General features: G+C 45.6%; 1 protein-coding gene across 1 annotated transcript; it reads left to right on the plus strand.

Annotated features, from left to right (window-relative positions):
- Positions 1-2001: 2001 nt before the first annotated feature.
- LOC136143079 (ferritin light chain-like) lies at positions 2002-3255 on the plus strand. The gene is made up of 2 exons (XM_065901366.1): positions 2002-2137; positions 2969-3255. Exons 1-2 carry the CDS (start codon positions 2002-2004, stop codon positions 3253-3255), a joined length of 423 nt encoding a protein of 140 aa, XP_065757438.1.
- Positions 3256-16360: the final 13105 nt, after the last annotated feature.

The raw sequence follows: 16360 nt of genomic DNA on the forward strand, positions 1-16360 counted from the left end.
AAAAAGAGTCATGTACCACAATGTTCACTGCAGCTCTACTTGCAATAGCCAGGATCTGGAAGCAACCTAAGTGTCCATCGACAGATGAATGGATAAAGAAGATGTGGCACATATATACAATGGAATATTACTCAGCCATTAAAAGAAACGAAACTGAGTTATTTGTAGTGAGGTGGATGGACCTAGAGTCTGTCATACAGAGTGAAGTAAGTCAGAAAGAGAAAAACAAGTATCGTATGCTAACACATATATATGGAATCTACGGAAAGAAAAAAAGTCATGAAGAACCTAGGTGCAAGATGGGAATAAAGACACAGCCCTACTAGAGAATGGAGTTGAGGATATGGGGAGGGGGAAGGGTAAGCTGTGCCAAAGTGAGAGAGAGGCATGGACATATATACACTACCAAACGTAAGGTAGATAGCTAGTGGGAAGCAGCAGCATAGCACAGGGAGATCAGCTCGGTGCTTTGTGACCACCTAGAGGGGTGGGAGAGGGAGGGTGGGAGAGGGAGGGTGGGAGAGGGAGGGTGGAAGGGAGGGAGACGCAAGAGGGAAGAGATATGGGAACATATGTATATGCATAACTGACTCACTTTGTTATAAAGCAGAAACTAACACACCATTGTAAAGCAATTATACTCCAATAAAGATGTTAAAAAAAAAAAAAGACCACAAAAAAACCCCACCAAAATGAGATACCACTTCACATCTACTAGAATGATTATAATTTAAAAGCAGAGGGTGGGAGAGAGGTACAAGAGGGAGGGGATATATGTATTAATATAGCTGATTCACTTCACTATACAGCAGAAACACAACATTGTAAAGCAATTATACTCCAAAAAAAAAAAAAAGACAATAACAAGCACAGATGAGAATGTGAAGAACCTGGAACTCTCATATATTGCCGGTAGGATTGTAAAATTGTTCACCATTTTACAATGGAAAACAGTCTGACAGTTTCTTAAAATGTTGAACATAGTCACCGTAAGACCACACAATTCCACTTCTAGGTATCTACCCAAGAGAAATGAATGAAGACATATGTCTACACAGGCAGATGTCCACACAAGATTTACAGAAGCAACCCAAATGTCCATCAACTGGTGAAAGGATAAAATGTGGTCTAGCCATACAATGCAATACCATTCAGCAATAAAAAGAACAAAGTACTGATCCATGCTAAAACATGGATGAACCTCAAAAACATCATGCTAAGTGGAAAAAAAGCCAGATACAGAACGACACATAATGTATAATTCCATTTTTATGACATGTCTAGAAAAGGAAAATCTATGGAGAGAGAAGGTAAATAAGTGGTTGCCTAGGGTGGGGCATGTGGATGGAGGATGGCTGCAAATGGGCATAGGGACCTTTTGGGAATAATGGAAACGTTCTAAAATTGGGTCATGGTGATGGTAATACAACTGTATAAAATTACTACAAATTACTGAATTGTACACTTTAGTGAATTTTATGGCATAAAACACGTATCTCAATAGTTATTTTTAAGAAAAATGAAATATTCACAAGAATTAAAAAATAAAGTTGAGGGGGCTTCCCTGGTGGCACAGTGGTTGAAAGTCCGCCTGCCGATGCAGGGGACGCGGGTTCGTGCCCCGGTCCGGGAAGATCCCACATGCCGCGGAGCGGCTGGGCCCGTGAGCCATGGCCGCTGAGCCTGCGTGTCCGGAGCCTGTGCTCCGCAGCGGGAGAGGCCGCAGCGGTGAGAGGCCTGCGTACCGCAAAAAAAAAAAAAAAATGTTGAGGCAGTGCGCTCGGCGGTCCCGTGGATCTGTCTCTTGCTTCCACAGTGTTTGGACAGAACAGACCCAGACACAGCCCTTCCTCCAGACCCCGACCACCCCCTAACCTTGTTTTCCAGTCGTAACCTTCAGACCCGATCACTCAGCTATCCTTGGCCTCCGGACCAGCCAACACCATTTTCTGAGCTCAGCTCCTTATTATCCATCAACCATGAGCTCCCAAATTGATCAGAATGATTCCATCCAGGTGGAGGCCACCATCAACCGCCTGGTCAACATGCATCTATGGGCCTCCTGCACCCGCCTCTCTGGGCTCCTATTTCCACCGCAGTGATGTGGTTCTGGTAGGCCTGGGCCACTTTTTCTGCGAATTTGAGACAGGCTGGGACCCGGGCTCTGGGATCCTTTGCTGCAATACTGGCACCTGGACAAACGTCTCCTCGAGCAACAAAATACAAAGAAACTACAAGGAACTAAAAATAACCACGTGCGTGTGCAGTTGGGACAAGTTATGAACAATAAGATATAATACGACCAAAACCCAACTGCCACTTCTGAAGAGCTGGGAGCAAAAGCAGGGTGTTGGGTGAGCCATGGCCACTGAGCCTGCGCGTCCGGAGCCTGTGCTCCGCAACGGGAGAGGCCACAGCAGTGAGAGGCCCGCGTACCGGGGGAAAAAAAAAAAAAGCAGGGTGTTGGGAGCAAAAGCAGAGTACTGTGCACGATCCCTGCACACGGCACCACCAACTGGTGGGCATATCACCTCAGCCGCCCCTACGGCCGGACCCTTGGACCCGCCCCTACCCTCACTCCATTTAAGGCTCCCCCTCAGGGAGGGGGAGCTAGCAGGGTAGCCTGTTACCAGTTTTCCCTCCCCTCGTGCTGCAGCACAAATACCAATAAAGCCTTGCCTGAATCTCTTGTCTGGCCTCTTATCAACTTCTATCGATTAAAAAGTCTGAGGGTCTTCCCTGGTGGCGCAGTGGTTGCGAGTCCGGCCTGCCGATGCAGGGGACGCGGGTTTGTGCCCCGGTCTGGGAGGATCCCACGTGCGGCGGAGCCGCTGGGCCCGTGAGCCATGGCCGCTGAGCCTGCGTGTCCGGAGCCTGTGCTCCGCAATGGGAGAGGCCACAGCAGTGAGAGGCTCGCGTACCGCAAAAAAAAAAAAAAAAAAAAGTCTGAGAACCCAGGTCGGTAACAAATTAGCCAAGGAGAAGCACGAGAGCCCCCAGCATCTCTTGAAGATGCAAAACCAGCCCGCCAGTCGTGCCCTCTTCCAGGACGCGCAGAAGCCGTCCCAAAAGGAGTGGAATAAAACCCAGGACGCTATGGAAGCCGCCATTCTCATGGAGAAGAACCTGAACCAGGCCCTTTTGGATCCGCATGCCCTGGTTTGTGCCCGCACAGACCTCCACCTCTGTGACTTCCTGGAGAGCCGCTTCCTAGATGAGCAGGTGAAACTCATCCAGAAGATGGCAACCACCTGACCAACCTCCTCAGGCCGGCTGGTCCCCAGGCGGGGCTGGGAGAGTCCCTCGTCAAAAGGCCCGCCCTCCAGCACGAGCAGGAGCGTCCAGAGGCCAGCGGTTTTGAGGAGCCCCTCTGGCGTCAGGGTGTCTGCCTGAAGCCCCGCTCTGCAGCCACTAGGCAGCTTATTAACTACTCTGGAGCCCTCTCCCAAGCCTTGGACCAAGTGGAAACAATAAAGCTTTTTGCAGCAAAACGAAAAACAACTTGAATGTTTACATCGTGCTGTAAATGTTTCATACCTTTTATATTCCCAGCCTCCTCCCACCAGATGGTTAAGTTCCACGCAGGGCCTCAGACAGCTCTTGAGTATATTGTGGATAAACTGCTTGGGCAATTGCAAAAAAATCACAGACACTTAAAAGTTTTTTAAAATCCTACTCAGCAATAAAACACACTCAACAACATGGATGAACATTATGAAAGAAGCCGGCAACCACTGAGTACATACTATTTGATTCCATTTATAAAGTTCTAGAACAGCTAAAACTAGAAATCTGAACAGTGGTTTCCTGTGGCAGTGGGGGGCAGGCATTGAGTGGGGAGGGGTACAAGGGAACTGTCATAGGTGATGGAAATGTCCTATATGCTAACCAGAATGGCAGTTGTACAGGTGTACATTTGTCAAAATTCATCAAACTGTAGACTTAAAATCAGTGCATGTTGTATACAGATTATATCTCAATTTAAAAATGTGAATACCTCTGGTAAAAAATAAAATTAAAAAAATTATTTAATAAAGAAAGCCTCCTAGTTCTTTAGCAGAAAATGCAAGGCTTTCCATGGTCTGGTCCCTGCGTGCCACTCCAAACTCACTTCCAGAAACTTGCCCCACTGCCCTCCCCAAACTGCCCCTCCTAAGCCCATCCCCACAAACCCTGGGCTCCAGTCTTATTGAACTGCTGGCATTTCCCCAAATATACCATGTCCATCCATGCCTCTGTGCCCTTCCTTCCTGAAACTCCTTCCCCCTCCCTGAACCTCCTTCCCCCTTCTTGACAGCTGGGCACCTACTGATTTTGCAAAACTTCGGAAAGTTGAGTTGCCAATGGGCACTAGAGATCTTTTTGGGTGATGGAGCCATTCTAAAACTGGGTTGTGGTGATAACTGCACAACTCTGTAAACTGACTTTCATTGAATTATACACTTAAAACAAGAGGCTTTTATAGTATGGTAGATAAACCCCAATCAAGTTATTAAAAAAAAATTTCACAACATATGTAAATCAAACCACCACACTGTATGCTTTTAAACTTATGAAGTGGTGTCTGTATGTCAATTTCTCAATAAAATCGGAAAAGGAAACAAAAACTTAGCTCAAAGATAACCCCTCTGTGAAGATCTTCCTATCCCCTCCCAAACCCCCAAACCAAACACCTCTTTTCTCTGTCACAGCCCACTGTACTCTGTACCTACTCCTGTTAAAGGCCTCCACGCTTCAGTGCACTTTTTTCTCTAAATGTCTTTCTCTCCTCAGACTCCGAAGTCCCTGCGGGCGCTGCCTTAACCAAGCTTTTACCACCCATGCCTAACACCACACCGGGCACCTAAAGCAACTTAATTGCTGCTTATTGGATAAACGTGTTGCCTTTTAACTTCATAATTCCTTGTACTACTGCAAAATTAAGCCTAAGAGTTGGGTCCTGGTTAAAACTGGATGTTTACTTATTTTGACAGGTGTGGCTTTGGCTCTCTCGAACTCAGGAGTGTTGCTGGTAGAAACACAACAAAGCATTCCCACAGTGTGCTTAGCTGTGATTCTTGCCCTTGGATTTGCACTTCACCCCATCTGGACTCCCCCTACCCCTACCTGCACTCAAAATACCCAGTGCATTTACATGGACTTAAAAGCCTGTCAGGAACAGAATTTGGAGAACACCGTCCAGTCTCACCAACTTGAATTCGTTGGCCCACAGTTTGGTTAGCAGTAGCCCTGCAGGCTTCAGAGTGTCTTAGAAACCATACTATGTTCTGATTCTTAGCTTTCTTGTCCTAATGAGGTCATCCTAATTTCACTGAAAACCCTTGAAAGGAGTGTTGGCCCCAAGTCTTCCCCAGGCAGCAGGCACTGTTTCTGGATCGTGTGAGATATTACAGGCAAGCGAGGAGAGCACTGGATTTCAGATCAATGGCCCTGAGCACAAGCCCAGCCCCACTCATCGCTACCCATGTGACCCAAGGGAGCCGCTGAACCGTTCTAAGGTGTGGCTTCTGCTTCTGCAAAAGCGGGTTTAATAACAACTGCCCGTTTCAACTTACCGAGTAACCCTGCACATCAAGAGAGGCAGCGTATGAGAATGTGCTCTTTAGTTTAAAATGCTCCACGTGTCCAGAGTTGCTAATCACTGCCTTCCTTGCTGGTTTTCTTTTGCACTTTGCCCTAATGGGTCATTAGTCCATTGGGACCTGCAAATTATCCCGCAGTTTCTGTAGAACAAAGAACCACTTGATCCCCTTCAACCCAACTGGAGAAATGTACACGGAGTAAAGTCTGTATAAAGGGCTTCCAAGTGTCTCAAACGATCTTTCTCCAACAACTGATCACAGTAGCTTGATTTAAAATAAAGTGTGTTATTGCTAGGTCAGCACAAAATCTAAGGGATGACATTTCTTCTCATGTTTATACTTTTCCTGTATTTTTTTCCTATTTTCCACAAAGAACAGATATTGCTATTACATTTAGGGAAAAGTATTGTTTTTAAAAAAAGAAAAAACTTTAATTCTGATTCTATTTTGGACCACCATATGTAGCTAATACTTTCAAAACACTTACTTAGTAGGAGTCCCTATTAGAAGAACTTTGTATATATTACCCTCTTGACAACTCTGTGAGGTAGGTGTTGTTATTTCACTCCATTTCACAGATGAGGAAACAGAGGCACAAAGGTGAAGCAATCTACACAGGGTCACACAACTAGTAAACAATGGAACTGGGATTTGAACCCCAGCACTTGGGGGTCGGAGTTCATGCTTTTGACTAGTATTCCAGGGGGAAAGAATGTGAGTGACTGGTATTACCATCTACCGTGGCTCTAAGAGTCCAATTACACAAGCAGGCTCTCTCAGAAGAAATCAGTGGTTTACTAGACTATGGAACCCTAAAGGCAAAAACAATGTCTTATTCATCTGTGTTTCTGAATGTCTTATTCATCTGTGTTTCTATACAGCGTTTGCTGCATAACACACCCCCAAACTTAAGTACTTAAAAACCACAACCATCAATTTCACTCACAATTCTATGGGTTGGCATTTGAGCCGGGCCTTTCTTTGCTGGTCTTCCGCATGCTTAGCTGAGCCATGTCAATTAACTGCTGCTCTGCTAGACGTCCCTGCTTCTGGAAGTCAGCTGGCTGTCAGATGGGGCAAGAGAAGCCCCCGGTCACAGGTCTCTGATCACCCAGGGGCCTAGCCTAGGCTTCCTCACATGGCAGCCGTGGCAGAGTCCCAAGAGCCTCAAGAGTGGATAAGCCCCAGTGAGCAAGAGCTTTTCAGGTCTCCGCTTACATCACATTTGCTATTGACCTACGGGCCAAAGCAAGTCACACGGCCAAGCCCAGAGTCAGTGTGGGAGGGGAGGGGAGGGGCGGGGAGGGGAGGGGAGGGGCGGGGCGGGGCGGGGAGGGGCCCACCCAAAGGCATGGATGCAGAGGGGTACATAACCTGTGGCTATTTATGCAATCTCCCAACATCTCCATAACCAAACACAAAACTTAGTAAAGAGTAGGCACAAAATAAATGCTTATTGAACTGAATGCTATCTCCCCTTCATGAAAAAGCAAAACAAGACCAACCATCTCTTCCCTCTCTACGTGAAGGACGCCATCTTCAGCAAATAGAAAAGGCTGACTGACACCTCCTCACAAAGGGGCACCTCACCCTGGGGGATGGAGCCTACCACTTGATGGTTACCTCCCAACACAGGGTCTTCTCAGCTCTTGGGGTGAGGGGTGTGTTCTTACTGGGGGCTGCTTCCCTAGAGCTCTTAGAATCTCAGGCCTTGCTCGTCAATGGTTCCATCAAGCTGCCCAAGGGACCTTCCCTTCTCCCACAGCTTCTGTGGGGTCCCTCAGGGACACCTCTCTAAAGCTGCTCCAATTAGCATTGCTGCTCACCCTCTAGCGGTTCCCTAAAGTTCTGCAATCCTTTGAAGAAAAGTGCTCAAAGCTTTCTACAAGGGCACCAGAAGAAACGATAGTGTGTGTTTTAGGTCAGTACTTTCCAATAGGGGGCGATATTTCCCCCATGGGATATTTGGCAGTGTCTAGACATTTTTGCTTATCACCACTGGAGGAAGGGTGCCGGCATCTAGTGGGTAGAGGCCAGGGATGCGCTTAACATCGTATAATGCACAGGACAGTCCCCACAGCAAAGAATGATCCAGTTCAAAATGTCAATAGCCATGTTTGAGGAACCCTGCCTAAGTTCAGAGGGAGCCCTTCTTCATCCTAAGGATGCACCCACTGCCCCACCTGGGGTTGTTACATGACTGGATCCATCACGCCCTCTGAGAAGAATCACTCTCTAGGCAATAATGCTAAATTTTCTCTCTGCAACTTAAATCTCAGGAATGGTTCACAGGGCACCCCATAATTCCCCAGGTTAGACCGACCAACTAAGATGTAAATAGGAGCTTGGTTACATGCAAGATGATCTTATTGTCTCTTCCTATTATCTATGCTCAATCCTACTGATTCTGGGAGCAATTTTCTCAAAAAAAAAGAGGAGTGCTTAAAGGTTTTTATTGTGAGCCAGTTAATAGCCTCAGGAAAGAGAAACGGCTTCCTATGGAGACAAGCATTGTGGGACTTCTGTGTGAACCACCTAAACCCGTTGATAAAATGCACGTGAGTTGCAAGGAATAGATGACAGGCATTCAGTTTTAACAAAATGACACTTGTTCCACGGAGGAAGAGAATTTCTTACTGTCAGAGAGAACACCAAGATCCGGGGGAATAAAGCTACACAGACATTGATTGCTATGGGAGCTCCATGTACAAAAGCATCAGGAAATGAAAGCCTTGGTTCTAGTAGCCCATCTCACTGTGGCATTGTAGCAATGCTAATTAGAAGAGAGGAGCTGACATTTCCCTAGCATGAAAGATAAACTAAAATTTACCCGGGAAATTTACTTCTGAAGTTTTCACAGAAGAATTCTAAAGGTGCTTTTTATTTTATTTTATTATTATTTTTTTTGCGGTACGCGGGCCTCTCACTGTTGTGGCCTCTCCCGTTGCGGAGCACAGGCTCCGGACGCGCAGGCTCAGCGGCCATGGCTCACGGGCGTAGCCGCTCCGCGGCATGTGGGATCTTCCCGGACCGGAGCACGAACCCGTGTCCCCTGCATCGGCAGGCGGACTCTCAACCACTGCGCCACCAGGGAAGCCCTAAAGGCGCTTTTTATTAACCCTGGACTTTATTCCTTGCCTATTCACTTTCTTAGACTCCTGTATGCTAGTAGCTAGGAACATCCTCCTCGCTCATTCCCTGGAGCTCCTCATTCAACAGTGAGGCAGGGACAGGACTTCCCTGGTTGTGCAGTGGTTAAGACTCCGCGCTTCCATTGCAGGGGGCGTGGGTTCCATCCCTGGTCAGGGAACTAAGATCCCACGTGCCGTGCAGCATGGCCAATAAATAAATAAAAAAAAATTAAAATGTAATTTTTTTTTTTTTTTTTTTTTTTTGCGTTACGCGGGCCTCTCACTGCTGTGGCCTCTCCCGTTGCGGAGCACAGGCTCCGGACGCGCAGGCCCAGCGGCCATGGCTCACGTGCCTAGTCGCTCCGCGGCATGTGGGATCTTCCCAGACCAGGGCACGAACCCGTGTCCCCTGCCTCGGCAGGAGGACTCTCAACCACTGCGCCACCAGGGAAGCCCTAAAATGTAATATTTTTAAAAATAATTTTTAAAAATTAAAAAAAAGAGTGAGGCAGAGAGTGGAAGAAGGCAGTGAGGGTCCATGGCTCCAGCTACTCTTTGTTTTACTTAAAACCCTTCCTTTCTTCACTTCTTCCCAGGTCCTGAGGCTTCTGAACACCCTCCTCCCCCTGCCCTTCATCTCCATCTCCTCTCTTCTTCCTTCTGTTTCCCTCACCCCCACCTCTGGACCCCAGAGCCCCTGGAGGGCAGATGGGGACTAACAGGAATCCCAGGCATGGGGTAGAGATATGGCCAGTGCTGGGGGGAATGTATATCGCTCCTTCCACACCCCACAGGGTTTGCGGTGTGGCTCAAAATAGGATTCGGAACAAAAGGCCCTCTACGTTGGTCATTCTCCTGATACAAGGCCAGTTCTGGGATTTAGACTCATCCAAGGAAGAGCCAGGAGTCCATCTCCAGCCCCATGCATTGTGAACCCAGCTTCCTATGTGGGCCTCATCCTCTAGCATCCTCTAAGCTAGCTGCTACCTGTGACTGCCTAGACTTCTCCAGGGTAAGCCATGGAGCAGCAGGAAAGTGTGCCCAGGAGTTTCTCAAGCAAAGTTCCCCTTTGGGTTCCTGATTAGGATCCCACAGCTACTGGTTCTTATGCCAAAGTCCTCTCACTTCAGAGCAGAAACTTTAAGGAACTGTGAGGCTGGGCTCTCCATCCAGGCCAGGAACCACTTTTGGCTGAACACCATTAATTTCCATTCTGTCACAGTGGAGTCAGAATCTGTGTCGAGTGGCATTATGGAGTGTAAAGGACAGAGACAGCTGACATGCTGGGACAAAAGGGTGGCCCAAATGTACATTGAAAAAAACATGAGCTTCTGAGTCATAAGGTTCTTTATTAAGTGCCTATTCTGTACTAGACAGTGCACTAAGCACTTTATATATTTTTTCCCACAGGCTGTGTGACTTTGGGCAAGGTGGTTAACTTCTCTGTTTCTGTTTGCATCATCAGACAGAAATAGCTACCTTGCAGAGTTGTTCTGAGGACTACTTGAAACAGCATGTGGTAAGTTCCTGGCATGTGGTAGCTATCTTAGCCAGCTCAAGCTGCCATAACAAAATACCACGAACTGAGTGGCTTAAATAACAGAAATTTATTTTCTCACAGTTCTGGAAACAGTGAAGTCCAGTACTGGCTGATTTGGTTCCTGGTGAGAGCTCTCTTCTTGAGTTGCAGGTAGTCAACTCCTCACTATGTCCTCACATGGCCTTTCTTCAATGCATGTGTGCAGAGAGGGAGAGCTCTCTCTCTCTCTCTCTCTTTCTTCCTCTTCTTATAAAGCCACTTATCCTATCATGAGGGTCCCACCCTCATAATCTAACGTAACCCTAATCACCTCACAAAGACCCCATCTCTAAATACCATCACTTTGGGGGCTAGGGCTTTAACATATGAATTTTGGGGACACACAAACATTCAGTACATAACAGTAAGCAGTAGGCATTAAGTAAGTGGTAACTGATATTACCACTAAATTATTATTAACAAAACAGGTACTGACACTCAGGAAACAGCTACAATGACACAGGTTTGTCTAAAACAAAGGAAATCTGTCTTGAGCACCCACTCACCTGACTTGGTACTGGCAGAAAGTAACGCATCACTTTCTTAGTGCCCTTTCTCAGGATCCCAGTGCTGGAGCAGAGCCAAGCTATTTCTCCTTGCTGAATCTTGAGGTTTCTGGTGAAGCAGGGCCCCTCATCACTGGTTGCGCACCATTGATCTGGGCAGGTTGCAGCTGTGCCACGATCATTTCCACCATCTACTGTGCATTAACCGTGATCATTTCTGCCATCTACAGCGCATTCTCTGTGGTCCTCCCACATCTAAAGTGCTATATTCCTATGTGTTCTGCTTTTGTCCAGTTGCAGAACTTGCAATCCTGGTTGCTCTTCCTTATTCTGAGGATCCACAGCACCCAGGATTAAGCTTCTCCCCTCTTGGTTAATTTCCAAAACACACAAATAGCTCATACAACTCAATTAAAAAAAAGGGCAGAAGACCTAAATAGACTTTTCTCCAAAAAAAAAAAACATACAGATGGCCAACAGGCATGTGAAAAGATGCTCAATATCAGTAATTATTAGAGAATGCAAAGCAAAACTACAATGAGGTATCACCTCACACCAGTCAGAAGGGCTATCATCAAAAATTCTACAAATAGGGCTTCCCTGGTGGTGCAGTGGTTGAGAATCTGCCTGCCAATGCATGGGACACGGGTTCGAGCCCTGGTCTGGGAAGATCCCACATGCCGCGGAGCAGCGGGGCCCGTGAGCCACAGTTACTGAGCCTGCGCGTCTGGAGCCTGTGCTCCGCAACGGGAGAGGCCGCGATAGTGAGAGGCCCGCGCACCGCGATGAAGAGTGGCCTCCGCTTGCCACAAATAGAGAAAGCCCTCGCACAGAAGTGAAGACCCAACACAGCCATAAATAAATAAATTAATTAAAAAAAAAAAAATTCTACAAATAATAAATGCTAGGGAGGGTGTGGAATAAAGGGAACCCTCCTACACTGTTGGTGGGAATGTAAATTGGTGCAGCCACTATGGAAAACAGTATGGAGGTTTCTCAAAAAACTAAAAATAGAACTACCATATGATCCAGCAATTCCACTCCTGGGTATATATCCAGAAAAGATGAAAATTCTAATTTGAAAAGATACATACGCCCCAATGTTCATAGCAGCACTATTTACAATAGCCAACACATGGAGGCAACCTAAGTGTCCATCAACAGATGAATGGATAAAGAAGATGTGGTGTATATATATATATATATATACAATGGAACATTACTCAGCCATAAAAAAGAATGAAATACCATCATTTGCAGCAACATGGGATGGACCTAGAGAATGTCATACTAAGTGAAGGAAGTCAGACAAAGACAAATATTATATGATGTCACTTATATGTGGAATCTAAAAAATAATACAAATGAATCTGTGTACAAAGCAGAAACACATAGAAAACAAACTTACGGTTACCAAAGGGGAAAGGGAGAGGGGGAAGAATAAACTAGGAGTATCCTAATTATTTAACAGATACACACTACTATATATAAAGTAGGTAAGCAAAAAGGATTTACTGTATAGCACAGGGAACAATGCTTAATATCTTGTAATAACCTATAATGGGAAAGAATCTGATTATACTGAATATATATAACTGAATCATTTTGCTGTACACCTGAAACTAACACAATATTGTAAAGGAACTACACCTCAATAAAAAAAAAAAGATGTACAAGTGGGGAAGAGCAAAAAACAAAAGCAAGACAAAAAAGAAAGATTCTCCCCTCTTTAAACCTCTGAGTAGAAGTCTCCACCCTCCACGTCCTCACATTCTTTGATAGTCCAACCCAGTTGTAGGCTGTCTTCAGGGCACCTTTCACACCTCCCAGTAAATTCTTCCTTTTCCATCCTGAGAAGGGTGAAGAGTATGTTTATTTCTATCTTCGTGAATCTTCAAGCAAATAAGTCAAAAAGTAACTTCTCAATTATTTTCTACGTGATTTTCAAAAGGACATTTGCTGATGGAGAGAGAAGATGCTACAAAATTTCAACAAATTCAGTTAAAGGGGAACTAAGCATCCTCATTTGTTTTCACGGATATGGAATATGGACTTTCCTAAGTGCTTAGAGGCCATTTAATCAATACTCAGATGAAATATTAAGTTCTCTCTGTCAGTTACACCTTTTACCCCACCATTGCAAGCAGAATGTCTGATGAAAAGAACATCAAGTTAGACCTCAAAAAATCTGGGCTCTGGACCAAACTCAGTGTGTATTGGGGGTTTCAGCTTCCTCAGCTTTAAGGTTCCTTTCACCATGAGCGTTCTGCATTGCTTTAAGAAAATTTCCTGAACTCCAAAGTGGTTACATTTAAACATGGCATTCTGTTCTACAATGAGCCCCCTTTCCAAATGTCCACTGTATTTCAAAGAGCAGAGAGAACCATCACTAACCATTTAATCCAGCAAACACTGACAGAGTGCCAACACAATTCTTTGCACAGGCTCCGGACGCGCAGGCTCAGCGGCCATGGCTCACGGGCCCAGCCGCTCCGCGGCATGTGGGATCTTCCCGGACCAGGGCACGAACCCGCATCTCCTGCATCGGCAGGCGGACTCTCAACCACTGCGCCACCAGGGAAGCCCCAAAAGAATTCTTGATAGGTTCAAATATTTCAAAATTCCCTGAGCACCCACTGGCTTGAACCCTTAACCAAGCTTATGTGAAATACACTCCTCTGATTTACCATTGCATTCTTAGGCATCGGTCTTCTGCTGTTGAACCACAGTGGAAAAGGGATAAAATTTCAGTACAGAGAGACTAAAGTTTACTGTCTTTGAGGCAAATATTGCCCCCTTTTTTATCACCCAAACATAATATATAATCTGTGGGCTGAAAAGTGAAAACGGGGCACAAAAGTGAAGGCTATATGGTGGAAATGTGATCTGTGCATTCTGATATACAGTAGAAGACGGTATCTGGCATAAATCCTCTCATGCCTCTCCTACAGCGTGCAAGAATCTGGGGAACAGAAGAGTGTGATACTTCAGACTCCCATTTATCTTATGTGGAAAACGGGTAAAATTGTGGGTCTCAAAAGGAAGTTGTCCAAATGAAAATATATTCAAATCAGAAAGATTTATTGAGCATCTAGCCTGTGTCCCACGCCATGCAGGGCCAAGAGGAAACAGATCGCAGCCTCTGTTCTCTCGACACAAGCAGGACTGAGTAAATCTTTGCTGATGCCATGAAGGATGCATTTGCAGCAAAGAATTCATGAAAATTTTACTGATTGTCTCCAGAGGAAATCAATAAGGAATTTCCATTGCATAGCACACAATATTGTCCTAAAAAAATATTGATTTTTTTTCCATTCCTATAAATAACTCTTCCCACATCTCTTCTCTGAGTCATGTAATTCCACGGTCTTCTTCCTCCATCTTGGACACCACAACCCACCCTACTTGTGAAAAGATTTTAGCCCTGTCCCGGCTTCTCTCTTCAGTCTCATGTATGCCACCCAATAGTGTGAGCGTAAGCTTCTTGAAGTGGTTTATACTGAAGTAGCAAAACCAAAAGCACTTTTATAAAAAAATCTTCCATTCTCTCCATAACAGCAGGCTGGGGGTGGGTGGGCGTGAAGAGCCGGAGGCACCCCGGATGCCTTACCCTCAGTAATACGGCTTTTCCATGTCTGAGGAATACTAACTGTTGAGTGGAGTACACAAGACTGGAGAAAGATGCTGGGACAGCAGAACAAAGGAGAGGAATGGAGGAAGGGGAGTAGCCTGGAGCCATAAGTGGGGTGGCTGGTAGCATCTGGGCTGAAGCTGGGGGAATTGAATGGCTGAGAGGACAGACTTGGCAGGAGATATTAATAGAGAGTTTTTGAGACGGAAGTGTGTTGTACAATGTACACAAAGCCCTGGCATAGAGTGCGGATTTTACACAGAAGGAGGGGCAGTAGAAGTAAGGGCAAGTGCCTAAGTGTGAAGCGTGAGGGCTTACATACGGGTGGTAGCAGGGAGTAATCTGAAATCAGAATAAAAAATATTTTGTCTAAATTTTTATTGCTTTTTTAACATGGCTAGATAACAATTCGTAAATATCTCCCACCTTAGAATGACCCTCTCATCCCCCTCCCAATCTTCTTTGCATCTTTCAAGACTCAGATCAATTTCCATTCCGTCCACGAAGCCTCCTCAGATTTTCTGGCCACAACAACTCTTTCCTTCTCTCAACTTAACAGGTACAATTTGCATTGTTGAGTTGCTTTCTTTGGGTTCTCCCTCTCCTGCCATCTGTCCAATTTATTATTATCTAAGTAATCCTTAACCACAGTTTTCATCATCATACCTCTACTCAAAAAACTTCACTGGCTTCTTTCTGCCAACAGGACTTTAAAAATTGAAGGAAATCAGCCACTTATGATCACAAGCAGCATATTCCACAGACACAGGCTCAGTACCTCTCATGTGAAAGCATCTTTCCAGGGCTTGAGTGAAAGTGGCAATCTGTCATAATTCATTCCTTTTTCATACTATTTTATAGCCTGTGATCTGGCCTGCTCATCTACATGCCAATTCAATACAGCTTCCAGAAATTCAGAGCCAGAGGGGACAAAACTTAAGGCAATACCTTAGTGTTTTTCAAAGCCTGGCATAACTTAACAATCAAAGACTTATCCGCTGTATTATCCCCAGAAACATGCAAATGTTATTAAAAGGATTCTAAACCCCCTTTGGAAGGAATCATTCTGAAACTTCCATTGTTACGCCGTTGTAAAGCTATTTAAATAGTCCCAAACCTGTTGCCCAAATCCAGTCACGTGCTCCTCACTAGACAGTTTTCCTAAAAGTTTATCCTAACTTCGGGTGAATGTTCAAAGGGTTGGAACAAAAATTACAACTGATTCAAGCGATGTTTTGAACCCTGGCTCTGCATCAGAATCCCCAGTGTTCCCTCCAGGCCAATTAATTCAGGACCTCCGGGGGTGCGCCGCCCATCGGTATTCCGATTCTGATATGTGGTCAGGGTTGGAGCCACTGCATTAAAGGGGCTGCCTCTTGCTCTCTCAGCAGAAAAGGGGGCATTCCTAGGTCAGGTGGAGGGGCTTCAGAAGCCACGTCAGTGCACCAGTTCTTGAGAAGGCTGGCAAGAGCGAAGAAGGATGCCAGCTTCGGAGAACCCGGGCACTACGCAGAGGACTGAGGCAGGGACACACCCAAGAGGACCGGGACACCTGGCGGCACAAGAAGGTGGGCAGCCTGGCCACACAGGATGCCCTTTTGAGGAATCAGCCACATTTCTACAGCGAGCTAGATACGCAGAATCTTTCCGGTATTCAGAGCATCACATAGCAGTAAGGAGAACTGGTTAAACTTTCTTACGACACTCTCCTGATTCTAGAGAAAACAAATCTGTATGATCTGTAATTCTGCAGAGAAACCCTGTTGTCCTCTGACTTAATTTGAACGATTATTAAACCACTTCTTAATAGATTCTGAAGACGGAAAAGACAGAATGGCCATATTTTAACACTGATTTTTGTACCAACCACTCCTCACTTTGGGACCAACTCCCAGACTGAATTTTCAGGGAGATTCAGGGTAAAGATCAAT

The sequence above is a fragment of the Phocoena phocoena genome, chromosome X (genome assembly GCF_963924675.1).
Source record: "Phocoena phocoena chromosome X, mPhoPho1.1, whole genome shotgun sequence".
NCBI classification, from domain to species: Eukaryota; Metazoa; Chordata; class Mammalia; order Artiodactyla; family Phocoenidae; genus Phocoena; species Phocoena phocoena.

Excerpts from the sequence above, each read along its gene's own strand:
- LOC136143079 (XM_065901366.1), top strand. The coding sequence starts at position 2,002 with ATGATTCCATCCAGGTGGAGGCCACCATCAACCGCCTGGTCAACATGC. Across the intron at positions 2,138-2,968 it reads CCTGGGCCACTTTTTCTGCG|AATTAGCCAAGGAGAAGCAC; the intron begins AATTTGAGACAG and ends AGGTCGGTAACA.